This window comes from Oncorhynchus tshawytscha, linkage group LG24 (genome assembly GCF_018296145.1).
Source record: "Oncorhynchus tshawytscha isolate Ot180627B linkage group LG24, Otsh_v2.0, whole genome shotgun sequence".
Lineage (NCBI taxonomy): Eukaryota > Metazoa > Chordata > Actinopteri > Salmoniformes > Salmonidae > Oncorhynchus > Oncorhynchus tshawytscha.
This window is the reverse complement of record NC_056452.1, coordinates 9,983,441-10,008,290: the sequence shown is the minus strand read 5'-3', so window position 1 is coordinate 10,008,290 and position 24,850 is coordinate 9,983,441. Positions and strand designations below refer to the sequence as shown.

Below are 24,850 nucleotides of genomic sequence, written 5' to 3'. Positions count from 1 at the left end.
CACTTTAAAAGGCTAATTGAGCATTAGAAAACCCTTTTGCAATTATGTTAGCACAGCTGACAACTGTTGTCCTGGTTAAAGAAGCAATAAGCTGGCCTTTAGACTAGTTGAGTTTCTGGAGCATCAGCATTTGTTGGTTCAATTACAGGCTCAAAATGGCCAGAAACAAAGACCTTTCTTCTGAAACTCGTCAGTCTATTCTTGTTCTGAGAAATTAAGCCTATTCCATGTGAGAAATTGCCAAGAAACAGAAGATCTTGTACTACTCCCTTCACAGAACAGCGCAAACTGTCTCTAACCAGAATAGAAAGAGGAGTGAGGCCCTGGTGCACAACTGAGCAAGAGGACAAGTACATTAGATTGTCTAGTTTAAGAAACAGACGCCTTACAAGTCCTCAACTGGCAGCTTAATTAAATAGTACCCGCAAAACACCAGTCTCAACGTCAACAGTGAAGAGGCGACTCCGGGATGCTGGCCTTCTAGGCAGAGTTTCTATGTCCAGTGTCTGTGTTCTTTTGCCCATCTTTATCTTTTCTTTATATTGGCCAGTCAGAGATATTTGTTTTTCTTTGCAAGATATGGCTTTTTCTTTGCAACTCTGGCTTGAAGGTCAGCATCCCGGAGTCGCCTCTTCACTGTTGACGTTGAGACTGGTGTTTTGCGGGTACTATTTAATGAAGCTGCCAGTTTAGGACTTGTGACCATTTTATTGGTAAACTATACAGTAATGTAAAAGTTATATATATTTTTTGATCCAATACGTAATACAAGTACACTTAATTTTGTTGTAATCCAAAGAGGTTAGAAAAAATATCTGGATCCTCTATTGAACATTTGGCAGACTATGTTTGAGATTTCACATCTTCATGGGTGCCATATTGACACGAAAAGCTCTATGACAATCACATTGTAGCTACTGACTTTGATGAACAGGCTAACTAGGAGCTGCATGGCTAGCTAGGAGCTGACACGAGGGAGTTATCATGAGAGGTCCTGTGCAGTGGAAAGAGATGGGGCAACATTGGGTTGGATAAGAGTAGATGAAATGTACAGTATAAGGCATTGGGGTACAATGTTTCTGGCCAGTAGAGAAGGGAATGTGGGCTGTGGGACTTGAGATGGCATTGTTTAGGGAGTGGAGAGGATTTTCCCTCCATCCCCCTCTCCCACCAAGTGTCTCGCTCTCCCTCTCTCTCGCTCTCCTATTCTGAGTCATCCATCCAGCGAGGAGACAGGGCTGTGACACTGTTTACTCTCAGTGGAGTGTCCTGGATACTCCCTTCTTATGCCTCTCCTCTCTGCTCTCTCCAAAACCCCCCCAGTCCAAGGCTGCATCTGCAGGGAGTGGAGGTAGGGAGGAGAGGAGTGGAGGAGGGAGAGAAGAGGGAGGGGAGAGGAAGGAGACAGGAGTGGAGAGGAGTTTATTTGAAATTAATTCAGTTAGACAGCAAGGGAGTGCATGTTTCTATAACAATCTTGGTAACCCCCCCACTCTCTGGTTTGTCCCTTGACACGCATGTATGCACACACGCACGCACACACCTCACCTTCACACATTCCCACTACTCCACTCTACTGCAGAGGAATCTGGAGCTGATTTCCTGGCTGCCGAAGGGCACCTCTCATGTTGGTTGGGTGAGGGGGATCTGACAGTGTGTAATTTCGTCACCTGTTAGAATGCCCCTCTCCCTCCCCTCCAGGGCAGGTAACAGGGGGTCCAGCCTCCAATGTCATTAGCCGGATGATCAAAACCAGCTTCCTCGCTGCGTTCGCTACGACCACCCTCATCGACTCCCAGCTGCCCTTAAGGCTCCAAAGCCCCATTCTCACGAGGTGTGGCGCGGAGCCTTCACCCACCAGCCTCCCGCTGTCATCACAAACAGCCGTGATTGCAGTGCATAGTTTATATCCCATGTCTCAAGGCGCCATGCACAGAGCCTTCTTTACATTCACCAGGACACCAGTAATGGCTCTTAAACAAATGTCAGACTAATTAATGTTTAGTGTCAACGGTGGGATCCCGGCTCCCCTGTGGAGTGGAGCTTTATAGGACTGGGTTACACTGTGTTTCTTAGGGCAGGCAGATAATACCAGATACCTGGGTTCAAATACTCTGTCTCTGATTAATTGAGCGTGCCTGGCCTGATGGAAACAATGGAACAGTTCCAAAAGTGAAAATTTCAAACCCCACCCATCCAGGCAGACTCAATCAAACTTTGAAGAATTTAGAAAGAAAGTAAAGGCTATTTTAAGAAAGGCTAGTTTCTAAGATTTGAAGACATATAAGGCTTGCTTAGCCCAAAAACAGTAGGGAGGTCCAGGGGCATTCTCCCCCGTCCCAAAAAAACCAGACCAAATTTCAACAGCTAAATGCATGAATTTGGTGCACTTTGAGATGAACATTGAGCAATTAGATATTTTTCAAAGAAACTTGCACCTTCCCACCTGCTACATGTTTAGTGTCAAAGGTGGGATCCAGGCTCCCTGTGGTCTCTCTACTCTGGAACACTCTCTACTCTCGAACACATACATATACAGTGTATTGCCAAAAACCACTCAACAACGTAAAACAGACTCTGACCCGTTCAAACTGATTAAAGAATCCCACAGTACTCTGACACACACACACAATGTGTAATTAGAATCCATAGAGCAGTTTTAAGTGATAGTCTTACCCCTCCTCTGCCTCTCCCCATCACTTTCTGTGTGTCGTCTGTTGCTGTCTCTCGTCTGCCTTCTGTTGCTGTCTTTTAGTACTCTGTGTTGCTGTTTCTTGTCTACCCTCCTCTCTCATCCTGTCCTGGTTGTAAAAAGTGTAAAAGTAAACAATTGTTTTAATAGTAATTTCACAGGCATTTTCACCTCACCAGAAAATTACATTTTTTTGGTGCAAATAAATAGAACTAATTAGAATATATAGCAGAGCTTGAAGTGATACAGTCTACTGTGTGCTCAACACACCTCTGTTCTCTCCCCACCTGTCCTCCTCTGTCACAAATCCTACAATGTGATTTTCTGGATTGTTTTTCTCATTTTGTCAGTCATAGTTGAAGTGTACCTATGATGAAAATTACAGGCCTCTGTCATCTTTTTAAGTGGGAGAACTTGCACAATTGGTGGCTGACTAAATACTTTTTCCCCCCACTGTACAATAAATCCCCAAAAATAAAGAAATATCAGAACAAGCTTTGAGTCCTGAATACACAGTGTACAAAACATTAGGAAGACCTTCCTAATAAATCATCAAATGTATTTATATAGCCCTTCTTACATCAGCTGATATATCAAAGTGCTGTACAGAAACCCAGCCTAAAACCCCAAACAGCAAGCAATGCAGGTGTAGAAGCACGGTGGCTAGGAAAAACTCCCTAGAAAGGCAAAAACCTAGGAAGAAACCTAGACAGGAACCAGGCTATGAGGGGTGGCCTGTCCTCTTCTGGCTGTGCCGGGTGGAGATTATAGCAGAACATGGCCAAGATGTTCAAATGTTCATAAATGACCAGCATGGTCAAATAATAATAATCACAGTAGTTGTCGAGGGTGCAAGTCAGCACCTCAGGAGTAAATGTCAGTTGGCTTTTCATAGCCAATCATTGAGAGTATCTCTACCGCTCCTGCTGTCTCTAGAGAGTTGAAAACAGCAGGTCTGGGACAGGTAGCACATCCGATGAACAGGTCAGGGCTCCATAGCCGCAGGCAGAACAGTTGAAACTGGAGCAGCAGCACGGCCAGGTGGACTGGGGACAGCAAGGAGTCATCATGCCAGGTAGTCCTGGGGCATGGTCCGAGGGCTCAGGTCCTCCGAGAGTGAGAGAGAAAGAGAGAATTAGAAAGACCATACTTAAATTCACACAGGACATTGGATAAGACAGGAGAAATACTCCAGATATAACAGACTGACCCTAGCGCCCCAACACAAACTACTGCAGCATAAATACTGGAGGCTGAGACAGGAGGGGTCAGGAGACACTGTGGCCCCACCCGATGATACCCCCGGACAGGGCCAAACAGGCAGGATATAACCCCACCCACTTTGCCAAAGCACAGCCCCCACACCACTAGAGGGATATCTTCAACCACCAACTTACCATCCTGAGACAAGGCCGAGTATAGCCCACAAAGATCTCTGCCACGGCACAACCCAAGGGGGGGCAGAAGACAGGAAGATTACGTCAGTGACTCAACCCATTCAAGTGACGCACCCCTCCTAGGGACGGCATGGAAGAGCACCGGTAAGCCAGTGAGTCAGCCCCTGTAATAGGGTTAGAGGCAGAGAATCCCAGTGGAGAGAGGGGAACCGGCCAGGCAGAGACAGCAAGGGCGGTTCGTTGCTCGAGAGCCTTTCCGTTCACCTTCACACTCCTGGGCCAGACTACACTCAATCATACGACCCACTGAAGAGATGAGTCTTCAGTAAATACTTAAAGGTTGAGACCGAGTCTGCGTCTCTCACATGGGTAGGCAGACCATTCCATAAAAATTTAGCTCTATAGGAGTATTTCTGTCTGTAATAAAGCCCTTTTGTGGGGAAAACCTCATACGGATTGGCTGAGCCTGGCTCCCCAGTGTGTCAGCCTATGCCCTCCCAAGCCCACCCATGTATATAATGGTGGGTATAGACAGTATGGACTCTATATGAATAGGAACGTTGTGTACATTAGCAATGGGATGAGCCTTGACCTGAATACAGTATATATATATATATATATATATATATAATATATATATATATATATATATATATATACACGAAGTGGGTAAAACTATGTAAGCACGTTATAAAACGTTGTCTTAGGTTCTTGGTTGTTGCCGTCTCCTTTGTCTATTTGGATTTCTGATTTTATTAGGATCACTGATGGCGACAGCTAGTCTTACTGGGGTCTGACAAAAAAGACATTACAGACAAAATACTTTTTACATATGTTAAAAACATTTACATGTAGTGTGGGTCTATCTTCCTCTGTTATGGCCTGTTCTGTTCTTCTGTTGTCTCTCTTCATCATATCCTATTTTTCTGTTGCCGTCTCTGTGTCTTGTCTGGTGTATCTCTCTCAATCACATATTCTTCTGTTGTGGTCTCTGTCTCTTGTCTGGTGGTGTGTCTCCCTGCATCATATCATACTCTTCTGTTGTGGTCTCTGTCTTGTCCGGTGTTTCTCTCCATCATCTACTCTACTCTTCTTCTACTCGTGTCTCTTTAGTTTTGCAATCCAAACCGGTCAAGGGGCTACTGGGGTAGCTTAACTTGTTTTGGGCCTGTGTCTGGGTCACGTAAATCATCCTCTTCTCTACCATTTGCCACTGGCTGCTGCTGTTCTAAGTGCTCCACTGGCCTTACTCATCTCTCCTCCTTGGCTCATCTGAAAGATAGAAAGGTAGAGGTGCAACATGTTATTAGTTAGTTTTAAAAAATGACTGCACTTCCGGATTTGGCCTCATTTTAGATTTGGTTCATTAAGAAATGCTAGCGGCCATGACTGAATTCAAATGTGAGTTGGTTTCGGGTTGTGGTTTGATGTGGGTGTCTCGTGTTCGCAGCTGGGAAGAGTTAGCCCAAAATGATTTAGTCAATTAGCTTCAGTCAACTAGTGTGCGACCTGACTTTGACTTTAGGTAACCTATCTCCCGGGCTAGTTAGGGATCGTCAATAAATTACTCAATGCAAATTAAGCAATAATTTCATGTACACCTTTTAGTTCTCATTAAATGCTATCAATATTTGCATATGAATTTCTACAATTTATAGTTGGTTTGAGGTTTTACCATGGTCCCTAAGGCTATGAAAGGCTATCCAAAGTCAACCCAGATTTACCACAAGCATTACAATTATCCTATTTACACTTTGTAGTCAATTTTGACAGAAAATTCAATGTTTCTGACTCATATTGATGTCAATATTTTCTAAATGAGAGATTGGTTTTTAGGGGCATTTGCTCTTTAAAGTTACTGTATACTGACATGACCAGGGCAACTCAACTGTAAAGAAAAATTAAAGTGTCCGCATAACAGCGCAACAACTCCAAACATGACAGATAAGAAACTACATACTGTAATAAGTTAGAATTTGGTCAGTTCTACCAGCTAATGTGAGATTTTTAGATTACATAACATTTGAGGGCACATCATTTAAGGGCTTATTATTTTTTTATGTTTTCTTCACCTACCATCTGACCACAAAGCTGGCCATCTTTCCTCCTCTATTTCTGGCTGCCCTCCCCCTTCCCTTCTAAGTTCAAGTTTGTTAATTTGTCATATACACGTGGTATATAGTACCTTCAGAAAGTATTCACACACTGTCACGGATCCCTCCGGTACTGCTGCTCATTCCTTTCACCAGCTCCGGAGGTCTACGTCACCGGCCTTCTAGGCGTCACTGAACTGGATTAATTACCACCAACCCGATTGTCTTGTCTCATTACACATACCTGGTTCCAATTCCCCCTGATTAGTATGTGTATATATCTGCCCTCTGTTTCCCATTGTCCTTGTCGGTTATTGTAACCATGTTCATTGGTCCTGGAAGTACCTGTGCTATTATATCGGCTTCCATGATACGTGTTATTGTGCATTTGTTTTACAGGTCTCGTATTATTTAGAGGTTTCCACCTCGCTCTTTTGTTTGGGTGGAAGAAATTAAACCCCCTATTATGTATTCCTTCCCCTGTCTCCAATTATTAGACAACGTGACATACACTTTGACTTTTTCAAAATGTTGTTGTATTACAACCTGAATTTAAAATGGATGAAATTTAGATTTTTTTTCTAATTAGTTAAAGAAAAGCTTAAATGTCTTGAGTCAATAAGTATTCAATCCCTTTATTATGGCAAGACTAAATACATTCAGGAGAAAAAAAATGTGCTTAACAGGTCACATAATAAGTTGCGTGGCCTCACTGTGTGCAATAATAGTGTTTAACGTGATTTATGAATGACTACCTCATCTCTGTACCTCACACATACAATTATATGTACGGTCCCTCAGGTGAGCAGTGAATTTCAAACACAGATTCAACCAAAGACCAGGGAGGTTTTCCAAAGCATCGCAAGAAGGGCACCTATATGTATTGGTAGATGGGTAAAAATAATAAAAGCAGAAATTGAAAATCCCTTTGTAATTAATAACTTTACCATGCCCAATCTGAATGGTGTATCAATACACCCAGTCACCACAAAGACACAGGCGTCATTCCTAACTCAGTTGCCGGAAAGGAAATAAACTGCTCAGGGATTTCACCATGACGCCGATGGTGATTTTAAAACAGCTACAGAGTTTAATGGCTGTGATTGGATAAAACTGAGGTTGGTTCAACAACATTATAGTTCCTCCACAACACTAACCTAATTGACAGTGAACAGAAGGAAGCTGGAACAGAATACACATATTACAAAACATGCATTCTGTTTGCAACAAGGCACTAAAGTAATTCTGCAAAAAATGTGGCAAAGAAATGTATTTTTGTCCTGAATACAAAGTGTTTGGGGAAAATCCAATACAATGCCTTACTGAGTAATATTCTCCATATTTTCAAGCATAGTGGTGGCTGCATCATGTTATGAGTATGCTTGTAGTCGTTAAGGACTCGGGAGTTTTTCAGGATAAAAATTCAACAAAATGGAGCTAAGTACAGGAAAAATCTTAGAGCAAAACCTGGTTGTCTGCTTTCCACCAGACACTGGGAGATTAATTCACCTTTCAGCAGGACAATAACCTATTACACAAGGATTTGCTGGAGTTGCTTAGCAAGAAGACAAAGCATGTTACTGAGTGGCCGGGTTAGTTTTGACTTAAATCGACTTGAAGTCTATGGCTAAACCTGAAAATGGTTGTCTAACAATGATCAACAACCAATTTCACAGAGGTTGAAGAATTTTTTTAATTCAGTGGGAGACGTAACCAATAAGACTCACAGCTGAAATCACTGCCAAAGGTGCTTCTACAAAGTATTGATTCAGAGGTGAGATTAAATTAAATATTTAATTTTCAATACATTTGCAAACATTTCTAAAAACATGTTTTCACTTTGTAATTATGATGTATTGTGTTTAGATGGCTGAGAATTTTTTTTCATAAATGTTGAATTCAGTTTGTAACAACAAAGTGTGGAATAAGTTAATGAATACTTTCTCTAGGCACTGTACATGGAGTACACAGTGCATTGAAATGGTTACTTGCAGGATAACCTTTTGACAATGCAATCACAACAGAAAAAGTAAGTAGAAAAGTGAATAAAAAGAGTAATACAAAAAAAGCTCAATTAAATCATTTCAACAATATAAAAAGTGTTTTTGTTGCAAATAGTTACATAGCTTATATCGAAATAACAGACATGAGCCAAGCATGCTTACCTGTAGAATGGCGTTAAGACCTCTATGATTCATTTCATTTAGTTTGTTTTACCACGTCAACATTGCTCATTTTAAACGGGATTAAATATAATGCTGTAGTAAAGTTCAGCTTCAGTCCACAGGTGGGCACTGTGTCACTGTCTGAAGATATGTGCTTCAGTCAGAAAAACATTCTCTCGTATATTCAGTCTCAGCTAGCTAGCGAAGTGGCTAGCCAGCCAAGCTAGCTAAAGAAGCGAAACCCATTAAATACACTCACTGTAAATAAACACTTTTTCTAATATCATGACTTAACATCCTTAGCTTGCCCATTCACTAAATATACTATTAAATAACTCTGACACCCAATAGCTTAAGGATCCCGAGTGCTAACTCTAGCTTATTAGCATTAGCCAATCTTTATGCTGAGGGAGACTAGCTAGTTAGCTACCACCAACCCTGCGCAAACCTCTGGCTAACTCTGCTGCTGCTACTGCACTATGACTTTCTCTCCACCTCATTCACTGACACCTCAAGCTGCTCAAACTGAACTCTTTCGCATGAAGTTCTGAATATCCATATTTGCTCTTTAATATGCTGCAGTCTCTGATTGCCTGACAGGCATTTTGCTGAGTGATGAACTTGACATCTCACCGGTGCTGGGAGGGTTCAAGGGACGTGAGCGGTCCACTGTGTTGTGATATCTCGACCAATCACAGCAGGCACTGCGTCTTTCCATGGGCTTCTTGCAGTACCTAGTACTGCCTAGCGCAGAATATTGTATTGTTTCTTTTTGTCATAAAAATGTTGCTCCAAGCAGCTGAGTATAAACATGTTTTTATACTGCATAGGGCAAGTGATGTGTGGTTATGGAAACTCATATCAGACTGAAATGTACAAAATTAAATAAAGGTTTGGGGCTTGATCAAAAACATCCGGGGCTGATGCCTCGGAAGCCCAGGCCTAATGACACCACTGAACCTAAGTCTGATCTCAGCAGTGGAAACGGTCAGAGAATCTACTCAAACTGATGGTCTGATGATACTATAACTGTGACATAAGAGTTCTGTTTTCTCTCTCTTCTCCCTCAGATGTGGATGAGTGCGTTGAGGGTCTCAGCCTGTGCGGTGCCCATGCCCAGTGTGTCAACCTGCCAGGGAGCCATCGCTGCAAATGCCAGAGCGGCTACAAGTTTGGCTTTGATGGGCGTACCTGTATAGGTAATTGATATGGACTATTGGAAACCTGCCAAACAGGTGGTGATTAAGTCTGTTTTTGAAAGTGGTGATGAAGTCAGAATTGCGGGAGGCTGGGGAGTTCCAGTGTTTAGGGGAAGCGGCGCTGAATGCTCAGTCCCCCGTGGTGCAGTCTTATTTTTGGGATGGTACGTAGTCCAGAGTCAGAGGAGTGGAGACAGCGGGAGGGGATGTGTGTGTGGAGGAGGTCGGGGAGGTATGAGGTGGCAAGGTCATGGAGGGCCTTGTAGGATCTTCTAGGTGATGTGGAATTTGACAGGAAGCTAATGAAGTTGGTGCAGAGTGGGGGTGATGCATTCCCAGGGTTTGGTGTGTGTGAGGACCCTGGCAGTGGAGTTCTGGATGTACTGGAGCCTATTCAAGGCTTTGCTGAACACCTTGAATAGGACTCCATTGTAGTAGTCCAAACATGATGTGACAAAGGCATGTATGAGGGGCTCCGCTACTGGGTCCGTGAGGGATGGTCGGAGTCGGGAGATGTTACAGAGGTGGAAAAAGGAGGAATTGGTGATGTATTTGATGTAAGGCTCGAAGGAGAGAGTGGGGTCCAGGATGACACCCACTTTTTTGATGAGAGCCTTGGGAGGCTCCAGCATGACCTCAGTTTTATTGCTGTTGAGTTTGAGTAGATTAGATGTCATCCAGTTTTTTTATATCCTGGAGATGAGAAGTGGGTTTGGTGTGGATGTAAATCTGGGTGTCATCCGCATAGCAGTGGAAGTTGAGACCATAGCGGCAGAAGATCTGGCCCAGGGGAAGAATGTAGCTCGCTGTGTTTATTAAAAATCCCATTGCACTTATCGTATAAGCAGAGTTGTTAACCCCGGTGTCATAGCAAAATTCCCAACCTGGCCCCATTTCATCATGGCCACCAAATCATCCCCCTCATTCCAAGTTGGCATATATAACTCCTCACCTCTCCACCTGATAGCTGATGTGTGGTGAGTGTTCCGGCACAAAAATGGTCGCTGTGCATCATCTAGGTGGGCGTTCCACATTGGTGGCGGATGAGATGATTTTCCCCCTACTATATAAAGTGCTTTGAGTACCTCAGTTGGTAGAAAAGCGCTGTATAAATCCAATAAATTATTATAAGGCTGGGGGAGAGGAGTGTGTCACAGTGAGACATGAGCTCCTCGGCAGAGGATAGAAGGATGAGGGCTGTTGTGTGTTTGAGCCTGTTTCTGAGAGACTTTATGTTCCTGTGTGTAATGGTCCGTTTTTGCAGCAACTTGGTTAGGGGGAACGGCACATTACAGAGGATGGCAAAGATTGTGTAGTTACACATAGCCTGGTGGTTTAGCTTGATTAAGCACTGTTAATTCATTTGGCTGCTGCCAGTTTTCTGTTAAGCACATCAGGTCAATATCTTTATCGATGATAGCACCATGAACCAGCAGTGAGTATACTGTTCAGCAGAGCAAACTAACTGGTGTTGTAGGGTGGAAGAGGGGTCAAGGGATGTGAGGGATCCATTGTGTTGTGGAATCTCGACCAATCACAGCACACGCCACGTCACTCCAGGGGCTTCTTGCAGTACCTGGTACTGCCTAGCACAGCATATTGTATTGTTTCTTTTGGTCATAAAAATGTGTCAGTAAAATAATGTTTTTAATACTGCACAGGACAAGTGATGTGTGGTTATGGAAACTCATATTAATCTGAAATGTAAAAAATAAAAAAATAATAAAGGTTTGGAGTTTGATCAAAAACATCCGGGGCTGAAGCCTCGGAAGCCCAGGCCTAATGACACCACTGAACCCAAGTCTGGTCTCAGCAGTGGAAACGGACAGAGAATCTACTCAAACTAATGGTCTGATGATACTATAACTGAGGCATAACAGTTCTGTTCTCTCCCTCTTCTCCCTCAGATGTGGATGAGTGCGTTGAGGGCATTGGCCTGTGCGGTGCCAACGCCCATTGTGTCAACCTGCCAGGGAGCCATCGCTGCCAATGCCAGAGTGGCTACGAGTTTGGCATTGACGGACGTACCTGTATAGGTGATTGATCTGTACTATTGTAACTTATACTGAACAGCAGACTATCTGGGTATTGCTTTCAATTCACCATTGCTGCCTGCAACCCCTTAAATATTAAGCTTGCACAGTACATTCCCCGGATAAGATCTCTATCTTGTCCTTGTCTTCATTTTTACTGAGGAAATTATTCATTGTAACCACACTATCACCTACAGGTGACTAGGAAATCAACAGCATTGATTCATTTAAATAATAATAATATATTGGATTTAAAGAGAGAAAAAACATAACAAGAAATTGAACAAGTTCAAATTGAAAAGACACTTAGCTTTGCTAGAGCCGAGTTAAGTCTGTTTTTGAAAGTGGCGATAAAGTCAGAATTGTGTGGTGGCTGGGGGAGATAGTTCCAGAGTTTAGGGGAAGCTGCGCTAAATGCCCAGTCCCCTGTGGTGTACAGTCTTATTTTTGGGATGGTGAGTAGTCCAGAGTCAGAGGAGCGGAGACAGCTGGAGAGGATGTTTGTGTGGAGGAGGTCGGAGAGGTATGAGGGGGCAAGGTCATGGAGGGCCTTGTCGGTGAGGAGTAGGATCTTGAATGTGATGCGGAAGTTGACCGGGAGCCAATGAAGGTGGTGCAGAGTGGGGGTGGAGTTCTGGGTTTGTGTGTGTGAGGACCCTGGCAGTGGAGTTCTGGATGTACTGGAGCCTCTCCAAGGCTTTGCTGGACAACTTGAATAGGATTCCATTGCAGTGGTCCAGATATTATGTGACAAAGGCATGTATGAGGGGCTTCGCTACTGGGTCCGTGAGGTGGTTGGAGTCAGGAGATGTTCCGGAGGTGGAAATGGCTCCAATCAGAATATAAAGAGGAGTGGGAGGCCCCGGTGCACAACTGAGCAAGAGGACAAGTGCATTAGTGTCTAGTTTGAGAAACAGACACTTCACAAGTCCTCAACTGGCAGCGTCAATAAATAGTACCTGCCAAACACCAGTCTCAACTTCAACAGTGAAGACGCGACTCCGGGATTCTGGCCTTCTAGGTTCCTCTGTCCAGTGTCTGTGTTCTTTTGCCAGTCTTAATCTTTTATTTTTATTGGCCAGTCTGAGATTGTGCTTTTTCCTTGCAACTCTGCCTAGAAGGCTAGCACCCCGGAGTCACCTCTTCACTGTTGATGTTGAGACTGGTGTTTCTCAAACTAAACACTCTAATGTACTTGTCCTCTTGCTCAGTTGTGCACTGGGGCGTCCCACTCCTCTTTCTATTCTGGTTGAGCCAGTTTGCGCTGTTCTGTGAAGGGAGCAGTACACAGCGTTGTACGAGATCTTCAGTTTCTTGGCAATTTCTTGCATGGAATAGCCTTAATTTCTCAGAACAAGAACAGACTGATGAGTTTCAGAAAAAAGGTCTTTGTTTCTGGCCATTTTGAGCCTGTAATCGAACCCACAAATGCTGATGCTCTTGATCAGTGGTTCTCAACCCTGGTCCTCGTGACCCAAAGGGGTGCACATTTGTTTCAAATCATCAAAGCCTGAAGAGGAGTTGTTGATTTGAATCAGGTGTGTAGTGCTAGGGCAAAAACAAAATTGTGCACCCCCTTTGGGTCCCCAGGACCAGGGTTGAGAACCACTGCTCTAGATACTCAACTAGTCCAAAGAAGGCCAGTTTTTTATTGCTTCTTTAATCAGAACAACCATTTTCAGCTGTGGTTTTCTATTGATCAATTAGCCTTTTAAAATGATAAACTTGGTTGCTGATAATGGGCCTCTGTACGCCTATGTAGATATTCCATTAAAAATCTGCAGTTTCCAGCTACAATAGTCATTTATAACATTAACCATGTCTACACTGTATTTCTTATCAATTTGATGTTATTTGAATGGACAAAAAAATGTGCTTTTCTTTCAAAAACAAGGACATTTCTAAGTGAGCCCAAACTTTTGAATGGTAGTGTAAATCCAATCAATTATTAGAAAGCTGGCCGAGAGCAGTGTGTTATAAGAGTACATGGCCAGTAAGAACAGATTGTTCTTCTAGATCTTCAAATGTTCATAGATTCCCAGAAGGGTCAAATAATAATCAAAGTGGTTGTGTGTGGGGAAACTGCACATGCTGTGTGATGTTGAAACAATCCAGGAGAGACAGGAACTCGATAGCAAAGGCATACCTGTTGGAAGGACTTTAATCTTTAAGTCTATTTGATGGATAACAGCAAGCCGCCCACCCCGATCCACAGATCAAGGTTTTTATAGTTACACATAGTCTGGGGATGTAGCTTGATTAAGCACCATGAAGTAATTTGGCTGCTGCCAGGTTTCTGTGAAGCACATCATGTCAATATCTTTATCCATGATGTGTATGTATTTTCTGCACAAGACCCTATGTTTGTAGGCCCTCTGACACACAATATCCAGGTCGCGGTGCATCCGTAGGGAAAACAGGGCTTTAAAACTGGCAGTTAGTAAAAAGAAATGCTAACACTTGGCAACCAAGACTCAGCAGCCAACAAAAGGTCAAACTATTAGCAAGAAATCCCATTAAGCCAAAAAATCACAATGATCAACGGTAGTTAGCAAACAAGAGGCAGCCAAAGCGCCACAGGTTACTCACAAAATTAAAAGGGAGTCCCATGTATTATTACTACTATTGGTTCAATGTTAATTCAGTTTAGTTATCATTATTGTAGCAGTAGAGGAGGAAAATTAAGGCAAGTAAATGTGTAGTTATGTTCCAGTTTATAAGCCTGGCTAGCGTGGCTACTAAGTTAGGGAATTTGCCTCCAGGCCGCTTAACACCACCTTTTATTTAACCCCTTCCTCCCTTTCTCCTCTCCTGATGTTGGCCATAGAACTAGAATCACTAGAGGGGACATTCAAGTTAAGGCTCTATAGTGGGTGAAAGACCCCTCCCACCAGATCCCAGTTCTATGATATTGTCCACGTGGCCTCATTTCTCATGTTTGGTGATTGAATCTACAGTATGCTTGTTGTGCCACAGACTTGGACGAGTGCCGCTCTCAGCCCTGCCATCCCCAGGCCACCTGCTCCAACACTTTGGGCTCCTTCCAGTGCCAGTGTCAATATGATTTCCAAGGAGACGGCTTCCAGTGTGTCCTTAGCAATGGTGATGCTCATTTAAACTTAGACTTCAAAGCAAACTAGATTAGCTTTTGTGCCACACTGTCTCAAAATCTTAAAATGTGCACTAGGACTAGTAGTTAGTGGCACTGTCTTCCAACAAGCTTTGAGTCACCATAGATATGGGACTTAGGCTAGTTGTACTGAATCTTGTCTCAGGTCTTGTTTGCCATGTGTCTTGGTTCTCAGGGCATCCGGAGCGCCCTAAGACACAGTGTGAGCAGCACAGAGACAGCCTGCAGGGTGGGCTGTCTCCCCGAGGGCCTCGGCCTGTTCCTGGAGGCCTTGCTCCGGGGGCCTTTGTCCCCCAGTGTGATGAGCAGGGTCAGTACAGAGCCCTACAGTGCCACGGCTCCACAGGACACTGCTGGTGTGTGGACAGTAGGGGGCAGGAGAGAGCAGGGACCAGGACTTTGCCCAGAACTCCCCCCACCAACTGCGACAGACCAGGTGAGACCTGCTCAGACACAGCATATCACATGCACACACATACTGAACACACTTTTCAAAGAGACAGCACTTTAAAAATATATAATGTTTTCAATGGTGTTGAGCAAATCTTTCTATTTCACACAAAGTTGAAAATAGTGATAATATCCTCTCTCTGGTGTAAAACCTCAAATTTTTTCTCTGAGGAAAAAGGCGATATGATCAAGCGCGGAACACTGTGATGTGTAGAGACTAGAAGAAGTGTATGGTCTTTTTACACTAAGGAAATATGTGAAGTAAGATCTGCCTTACTTCAATGTCAGATTTGCTGTGTGTAAAAAAGGCTCTTAGCAATGTTCATCTGGATCTTACGTCCCCAGTATGATCTATTGTCAGTTTGTTGTGTTAAACTGTTACGTTATCCCATCAAGTTTGTCTTTTGCTAAACCTAAACTCTTCTGACCCCCATCTTTTGACTGTCGATATTTCTGACTGACCGTCTCAATTCGGGTATATGTAGCAAAATTTGAAATTGTGTTTTTTACATTGGTTAAAAGTAGAGACTCAGAGTTAGAAAATGCTATATTATACACTAAAGTTGAGGAACAATGGGAAAGTAAACATGCTTTGAAAGTTGATAAACTTGCTGCCTCACTTTTGAGAAAATGACCCTTGAATGTTTTGGAAACCTACTGGAGAGCCCTTATTTGTCTACACTCATTCAGCATTGTTTACACCCTCTTAAGCCTTAGCCCCACTTAGCCCCACCCATCTCTTTAAGGATTGACATGTGAGGCCATGTACCAAAGATTTCAAGACGAAAGGCTGGTTTATATTACATCTATCGACAGTTGGCCCAGTGACATCATGAACATTCTATTGTCATCCAACATCAAACATGTCATTGTCGTTATGAAAAAGTATAAACACAAAAACTACAGTCTGCATGATATCAGCAGCCTGGTGGTCCAAAAAAGGTAGTGTATTTTAACACCAATAAACTAATCCGTTTAAAAATGTATTTAGTATATGTCAATCTAGCAAAACAGGAAACTAAAAGCAACTTTCTAAACAATGTTTTGGTTCATTTCTAGCTTGTTAGCTAATGCTAAGTTAGCTGGCTTGCCAGTTCAAATAATAACCATATCATATAGCTGACATCTTCACTTTAGCAAATTTGTATTCATTATTACAGGAAAATAAACTCACAACATGATCATTATTTACAAGGTAATGGCGAGCCAATTTTAGAAAATAGTTTACCGTTGTGAGTGTGACAAAATAGAAGCAGGGCATTCTACCGGAGAATATTAGAACTTGGACATTGTCTTGTTGACCGAATGTTTTATCCTAATTTCACTTTGGTGCAGGTCATTTTGTTCTTCACAATACCATCTCTGGTAAACACATACACAGAAGGTGTAGTAAAATGGTTACTTGCATAGTGAAGTCTTTTGTTTAGACATGTAGCTAGATAAACTATGAACCATAATCCCAACTCATAATGTTACTACCCTGCATGAATCTGCAGGTAGCTAACCAACCAGGTTCAATGTTCGCTATAGCTAGCTAACATTAGGCTATAACTAGCGATACAAATGGCTCTGAGATCCGAATAATATTACTACACAGATCATACATGTAACATTAGCTAGCTAGCTAACAGTACGCTTTAACTTGAAATGAAAACGACTTTCGGACTAAATGAAATGTATAATATCTGAAAATGTAGCTAGCTAGACTATCTTACCTGTGGATGGACGCTTCTCCTTCTCTGTCACGTATGCCATGGTTGCCCTTAGTTTGAAGATGTAATCCAGAGACAGGTGTTTTATAAAACAGACTTCTGTGTGTTCTCTTTGACTCCCTCTGCATATGTGCAATCAAATGCCATCATTTTCTCCATTTCGTTAGCTATCATACTCTAATTCCACCGGGCATTCGACTGATTTCAAAACTCGGTCCTACAGAAAGTGGAGACAAACACTTTTGCAATTCTACTACGTGATATATATTTTTTAAAGCTGCGTTAGAAAGGATTACTTACACATCCTGACCAGCTCATGTTATAGACATAACATGGAAGACCAATCCAAACTCATCTCTCGGCATGTCCAGCCCATCAAATCAAATCTATTTATATAGCCCTTCTTACATCAGCTGATATCTCAAAGTGCTGTACAGAAACCCAGCCTAAAACCCCAAACAGCAAGCAATGCAGGTGTAGAAGCACAGTGGCTGGGAAAAACTCCCTAGAAAGGCCAAAACCAAGGAAAAAAACCTAGAGAGGAACCAGGCTATGAGGGGTGGCCAGTTCTCTTCTGGCTGTGCCAGGTGGAGATTATAACAGAACATGGCCAAGATGTTCAAATGTTCATAAATGACCAGCATGGTCAAATAATAATAATCACAGTAGTTGTAGATAGTGCAACAAGTCAGCACCTCAGGAGTAAATGTCAGTTGGCTTTTCATAGCCGATCATTGAGAGTATCTCTACCTCTCCTGCTGTCTCTAGAAAGACAGGTAGCACATCCTGTGAACAGGTCAGGGTTCCATAGCCGCAGGCAGCACATCCTGTGAACAGGTCAGGGTTCCATAGCCGCAGGCAGAACAGTTGAAACTGGAGCAGCAGCACGGCGTCATCATGTCAGGTAGTACTGAGGCATGGTCCTAGGGCTCAGGTCCTCCGAGAGAGAGAAAGAAAGAGAGAGAGAGAGCATACTTAAATTCACACAGGACACCGGATAAGACAGGAGAAGTACTCCAGATATAACAGACTGACTCTAGCCCCCGACACAAACTACTGCAGCATAAATACTGGAGGCTAGACAGGAGGGGTCAGGAGACACTGTGGCCCCATCTGAGGACACCCCCAGACAGGGCCAAACAGGAAGGATATAACCCCACCCACTTTGCCACAGCCCCCACACCACTAGAGGGATTTCTTCAACCACCAACTTACCATCCTGAGACAAAGCAGAGTATAGCCCACAAAGATCTCCGCCACAGCACAACCCAAGGGGGGCGCCAACCCAGACAGGAAGATCACGTCAGTGACTCAACCCACTCAAGTGACGCACCCCTCCTAGGGTCGGCATGGAAGAGCACCGGTAAGCCAGTGACTCAGCCCCTGTAAAAGGGTTAGATGCAGAGAATCTTAGTGGAGAGAGGGGAACCGGCCAGGCAGAGACAGCAAGGGCGGTTCGTTGCTCCAGAGCCTTTCCATTCACCTTCACACTCCTGGGCCAGACTACACTCAATCATACGACCCACTGAAGAGATGAGTCTTTAGTAAAGACTTAAAGGTTGAGACTGAGTCTGCGTCTCTCACATGGGTAGGCAGACCATTCCATAAAAATGGAGCTCTATAGGAGAAAGCCCTGCCTCCAGCTGTTTGCTTAGAAATTCTAGAGACAATTAGGAGGCCCACGTCTTGTGACCGTAGCGTACGTGTAGGTATGTACGACAGGACCAAATCGGAAAGATGGGTAGGAGCAAGCCCATGTAATGCTTTGTAGGTTAGCAGTAAAACCTTGAAATCAGCCCTTGCCTTAACAGGAAGCCAGTGTAGGGAGGCATATGATCAAATTTTGATGATCAAATTATCTCAGCCAATCATGGCTAGCGGGTAGGTTCCTGTCTTTTTCCGTGGCTAAACCAACTAGGCTCGTAATTTAACAATTGTATTCGTATTTACAGATGGCATACAAGTTTGTTATTAAGGCACATGAAAGTTCACATGTTCCAGAAGGCATATCTGCCAAAAAAAAACACATTTTGATTTAAAAAAAAGTTTACGTTCAAATGCCACTCCTGTGAAGTAGTGACGCGCGATGTATGCCTAGTTTCCTGAAACTAGTCACATTTACTCTTTGGCGAAACCTGTTGACATATTCATCTAGACACTTTCTATTATAATCCTACATATTAAAACCATCCAGCGACGATCTCCCTCTCTCTTGAACCTCATATACGATGTGTCCACATTGTCTGTAAGTGCTTATTTTTCTGAGAGAAGCAGTAATTGCCTCATTAAACATACTATACCAGTGGTACAAACTCTCATATGCCACGACAGATTCAACACAGCTTTTGAAGGACTTGGGGAAAATAAAAATAACACTTTTTTTTGTTTGACCCTGAGAGGGAAGTGTGGATGGGACCACTCATCAGATGGGGGTTTTCATCCACAAAGCTGTCAGGGAGAGTAAGAGGTCTCCGTGTCAACGAAACACCAGTTAAGTGTTGACACCCCCTAGAAACAGGTTTTTCAAAAGGTCGAGGAGTTTCTCTCTTGGCTACTTGGCTCTTGGCTTCTCTCTCTCTTGCCTACTGGAATCCATGTTATATCTACACTTTCCGATGGCTCATTGGTGATTTCAACTAAGTAGACGCAGCAATGCTCAAAGAAAACAGCAATATCGGGCCGATTTCCACACTGGATAACTTCTGGCTTCTCAAATTTTTTAGAAAACTGATTGCCTCAACGAAAATAATTTAGCTGAAACTTAAATAGCTGACTTTATGATTTCTCTATACATAAAAAACACTAGTTAAATTAAATATATATGGTTAAGTGAACACAACAATCTTTTTTTAAGTCAGTCACTTAATAAGTATAAGTTGCAGTACTTGAAAGGCTTGAGTTTAGTAAAAATCCACCTTACTTAAAAACGATAATTTACCATTACTCAAATGTAACTAAGTTTACAAAAAAATGTGGAAAACTGATGACCTTAATTGGATCAATTAGCCTTAACTCAAATATAATCAGTAAACACACAGCTGTTATTTAACTACACTCAAATAGCAAAAGTTCAGAAGCGTGCTGTCTTCCTCTGTATTGGCTTTAGCCTAGAGCTCAGAGAGAGCAGAGAGCGATTGAGACATGAGACACGTTTACGTAGTTGAACGGCCCAAGACAGCAGTGTCCCCGGCCCTCTCTCCCCTATTCCCTCACTGCAAACCCCAATGTGCTGTCATAAATCCATTTTAAAAAACTGTTGCACTAAATATATCTGAGTACAGTTACATTAAGTGATTTTGTAGTTATTACTCAAACCGATAGTCACTGTGACCCTGTAGGTTGTCCACATTTAAGTTGTATCAACTTGAAAATGTTGATTAATGCCCGCACTAAGGCATGCCTGCAATATAATTTCCCAGTGTGCCTTGCCTTTTAGAGTTAATTGGATAGTTACCACCCAATAACTGTATTTGTTAGAGACAGAGACATGGTTGTTAAACTCATTAATTTTCAGTCCTTTGGCCTCCACCAAGTGAGTTCCTAGGCGAATGTTATTATTATAATTAAACTCGTTATCATTAGTATTAAAGTCGGAAGTTTACATACACCTTAGCCAAATACATTTAAACTCAGTTTTTTTTCACAATTCCTGACATTTAATCCTAGTAAAAATTCCCTGTCTTAGAACAGTTAGGATCACCACTTTATTTTAAGTATATGAAATGTCACACTCAATTAGTGTTTGGTAGCATTGCCTTTAAATTGTTTTACTTGGGTCAAACGTTTCGTGTAGCCTTCCACAAGTTTCCCAGAATAAATTGGGTGAATTTTGGCCCATTCCTCCTGACAGAGCTGGTGTAACTGAGTCAGGTTTGTAAGGCCTCCTTGCTCGCACACGCTTTTTCAGTTCTGCCCACACATTTTCTATAGGATTGAGGTCAGGGCTGTGTGATGGCCACTCCAATACATTGACTTTGTTGTCTTTAAGCCATTTTGCCACAGCTTTGGAAGTATGCTTGGGGTCCTTCTTCATTTGGAAGACCCATTTGCGGCCAAGCTTTAACTTCCTGACTGATGTCTTGAGATGTTGCTTCAATATATCCACCAAATTTTCCTACACATGATGCCATCTATTTTGTGAAGTGCACCAGTCCCTCCTGCAGCAAAGCACCCCCACAACATGATTTGTTCTCCAAACAAAACGATGGTCATTATTGCCAAACATTTCTATTTTTGTTTCATCAGACCAGAAGACATTTCTCCAAAAAGTACAATCTTTGTCCCCATGTGCAGTTGCAAAATGTAGTCTGGCTTTTTTATGGCAGTTTTGGAGCAGTGGCTTCTTCCTTGCTGAGCGGCCTTTCAGGTTATGTCGACATAGGACTAGTTTTACAGTGGCTATAGATACTTTTGTACCTGTTTCCTCCAGCATCTTTCCAAGGTCCTTTGCTGTTGTTCTGGGATTGATTTGCACTTTTCGCACCAAAGTACGTTCATCTCTAGGAGACAGAACGCGTCTCCTTCCTGAGTGGTATGACGGCTGCGTTGTCCCATGGTGTATATACTTGCGTACTATTGCTTGTACAGATGAACGTGATACCTTCAGGTATTTGGAAATTGCTCCCAAGGATGAACCAGACTTGAAGAGGTCTACCATTTGTTTCTGAGGTCTTGTCTGATTTCGTTTGATTTTCCCACTGAGTTTGAAGGTAGGCCTTGAAATACATCCACAGGTACAACTCCAATTGACTCTAATTATGTCAATTGGCCTATCAGAAGCTTCTAAAGCCATGACATCATTTTCTGGAATTTTCCAAGCTGTTTAAAGGCACAGTCAACTTAGTGTATGTAAACTTCTGACCCACTGGAATTGTGATACAGTGAATTATAAGTGAAATAATATGTCTGTAAACAATTGTTAAAAAAATTACTTGTGTCATGCACAAAGTCAATGTCCTAACCGACTTGCCAAAACTATAGTTTTTTAACAAGACATTTGTGGAGTGGTTGAAAAATGAGTTTTAATGACTCCAACCTAAGTGTATGTAAACTTCCGACAACTGTGCATTAGCTATCTCATAAGGCCTTATTATGAGGCCTAGCTTTACCCTAATACAGTGGCCTGAAACTCATCATTTACAGGCCACATCAGGTCTGCAAGTATGGTTGCAAAATTCTGTTAATTTTCCCAGATTTAAAAACAAATTCTGTTTGAAGGATTTCCAGGAATTTTCCATCCGGGATTTCTGTAAAACCTTGGAAAATTGCCATAATTTTGCAACCCTACCCTACATTATGCAGGCTTGCAAAGTGAATTGTAATTTTTATTTTTTTATCCCTTTTTCTCCACAATTTTGTGATTTCCAATTGGTAGTTACATTCTTTTCCCATCGCTGCAACTCCCGTACGGACTTGGGAGAGGTGAAGGTCAAGAGCCATGCATCCTCTGAAAGCCACACTGCTTTCTTAACCCGGAAGCCAGGCGCACCAATGTGTCGGAGGAAACGACCGACCGTGTCAGCGTGCATGCGCCCGGCCTTCCACAGGAGTCGCTAGAGCGCGATGCGACATGGACATCCCGGCCAAACTCTCCCCTAACCCGGACGACGCTGGGCCAATTGTGCGTTGCCTCATGGGTCTTCCGGTTGCTGCTGACTGCGACACAGCCCGGGATTGAACCCGGATCTGTAGTGACGCCTCAAGCACTGCCGCGCCATAGACCGCTGCGCCAACTGGGGAGGCCGTGAAATGTAATTTCTATTGGAATCCAGCCAGAGTTAAGACATCCAACAGTTTTAAAATTTGTATTCACCCACATCCTGCATTCATAATGACTGCCAGGGTTAGGAACAGTGGGAGGAGACCCAAGCCATTTTAACTGGAACAACCATTTCATTAACAGATGCAAAAGTTCAAACTAAATGATTGGATTACTTTAGAAAAATGTATGTATTTGATATTTGTGTAGCATAAGATTAATCAATCAATCACTCAATGTACATGAATAAACACAGATATTAAAAACAGTTTTTTTAAAGTAGAGCACACTGGGAAAGTTAATTTGTTATCATAACTTTAAAAAATAGAGTTGGTTTGACTCCTCATTGAGTTGAATCAGTGCCACATAAACATTTTAAATTCAACTTACTATAAGTATTTAAGTTGGCACAACAACTAAGAGAATTGTGTCTCTGTATGTGCATGTGTGTCTGAGCACCCTTTACCTGTCTCTACAGATCACACTGAGAGGCCTAAGACTCAATGTGAACACCACAGAGACAGTGTCCAGACAACCAGTCCTGAGGGGTACTCCATCGTGGAGGGTTTTTTACCCCAGTGTGATGAGCAGGGTCAGTACAGAGCACTGCAGTGTCACGGTTCTACAGGACACTGCTGGTGTGTGGACAACAGGGGGCAGGAGAGGGCAGGGACCAGGAAACCACCCGGTACTGGCCAGCCTAACTGTGATGAACCAGGTAAGAGTTTTAACTTTAATGACACGCTCTGCTGATTTTTATGTGTCTTGCACACAGACAAACTTTTGATGGCCTTACAGGAGTAGCATCCCACACTGACACCAATACAGCAAATTCAGGGAGAAGTCTGACTGGGACTCAAACTCATGTCAGTCCAATACCTAAGTTATTACACTAAGTGTCCCAAACCTGTTGACAAGGTCGCTAGGTGTTGTACTATCGACCATACACTATACTAAATTTTGACTAATCCCATGGCCAATCGCAAAATCGGTTGTTGCTGCATTACTTTTGTTACGAATTGCATGTGGAGATGCACATATTGTAAAATACCAAAATATGTAAAAACAGATTTTTTTTAGACTGTACTGTATACCTTTAATTTCCAATGGCATATGTTCAAGCTCAATATATTCCTTGAGCCCGTTTGCTTTGTTATAATTAACTGTGGTGCATAGTGTGTAGATTTCTGGAAAATCATAAGCCAAAAAACTGCAAATCCCTGTCTCCACTAGCCTTCCCATAGACGAATGTTACTAAATTTACTAGCGGTAGCTAGCTGACAAGCTAACTGAAGCTAGCAAGCTTGGTAAGGAATACTGGATTTTAACTGGTCGCTGAACACAAGTTATCGATCTTTTAGTAGCTAACTAATTAAGTTGCCATTTGGGCGACGTAAAAAGTTCTCCCTATCCCCATTTAAATTTTACCTAGCCAGTTAACTTGTTGGCGAGCTCCAGTTAACGCAACTGTGCTAGCTTTTGGGCTAGCTACCAAAGACAATACCTAGCATGCTACCACATGTAATAAACGATAATAAAGCAAACACCTTGACTCAAGGCTTGAGCATAGACATTTACTACCAGAATGAAAGGTATAATCTATTGCTTTGACATATGTGATCATTTTTTTACATTTAGTTTTACCAAGTTAGTATTTTGTACCGGAAGTACCACCACAACCTATTTTTATTTTTATTTTTATTTTTTTTACTTCACTTTTATTTCACCAGGTAGGCTAGCTGAGAACAAGTTCTCATTTGCAACTGCGACCTGGCCAAGATAAAGAAAAGCAGTGTGACACAGACAACAACACAGAGTAACATATGGAGTAAACAATAAACAAGCCAATAACACAATAAACAAATCAATGACACAGTAGAAAAACGAAAGTCTATATACAGTGTGTGCAAAAGGCATGAGGAGGTAGGCCATAGGAGCGAATAGTTACAATTTAGCAGATTAACACGGGAGTGATAAATGAGCATATGATGATGTGCAAGTAGAGATACTGGTGTGCAAAAGAGCAGAAATGTAAATAAAATCAAAACAGTATGGGGATGAGGTAGATTGGGTGGGCTATTTACAGATGGACTATGTACAGCTGCAGAGATCGGTTAGCTGCTCAGACAGTTGATGTTTAAAGTTGGTGAGGGAAATAAAAGTCTCCAACTTCAGCGATTTTTGGAATTCGTTCCAGTCACTGGCAGCAGAGAATTGGAAT

At 42.5% G+C, this 24,850-nt stretch overlaps 1 protein-coding gene and 1 long non-coding RNA gene across 4 annotated transcripts in view; one reads left to right on the top strand and one right to left on the bottom strand.

Annotated features, from left to right (window-relative positions):
- nid2a (nidogen 2a (osteonidogen)) overlaps positions 1-24,850 on the top strand; it is a 99,823-nt gene that overhangs the window by 48,836 nt on the left and 26,137 nt on the right. For all 3 annotated transcript variants that reach the window (XM_024429664.2, XM_024429663.2, XM_024429662.2), the window contains exons 10-14: positions 9,418-9,546; positions 11,454-11,582; positions 14,556-14,681; positions 14,885-15,145; positions 23,108-23,347. In XM_024429664.2, coding sequence (XP_024285432.1) covers positions 9,418-9,546; positions 11,454-11,582; positions 14,556-14,681; positions 14,885-15,145; positions 23,108-23,347 — 885 coding nt within the window. The remainder of the gene's footprint in view (positions 1-9,417; positions 9,547-11,453; positions 11,583-14,555; positions 14,682-14,884; positions 15,146-23,107; positions 23,348-24,850) is intronic.
- On the bottom strand, positions 693-8,982 carry LOC112256412. Its single transcript, XR_006079787.1, has 4 exons — positions 8,348-8,982; positions 4,939-5,361; positions 1,549-2,801; positions 693-1,336 (listed from the first exon to the last, which is right to left on the bottom strand). It is a non-coding gene; the product is annotated as an uncharacterized LOC112256412 (long non-coding RNA).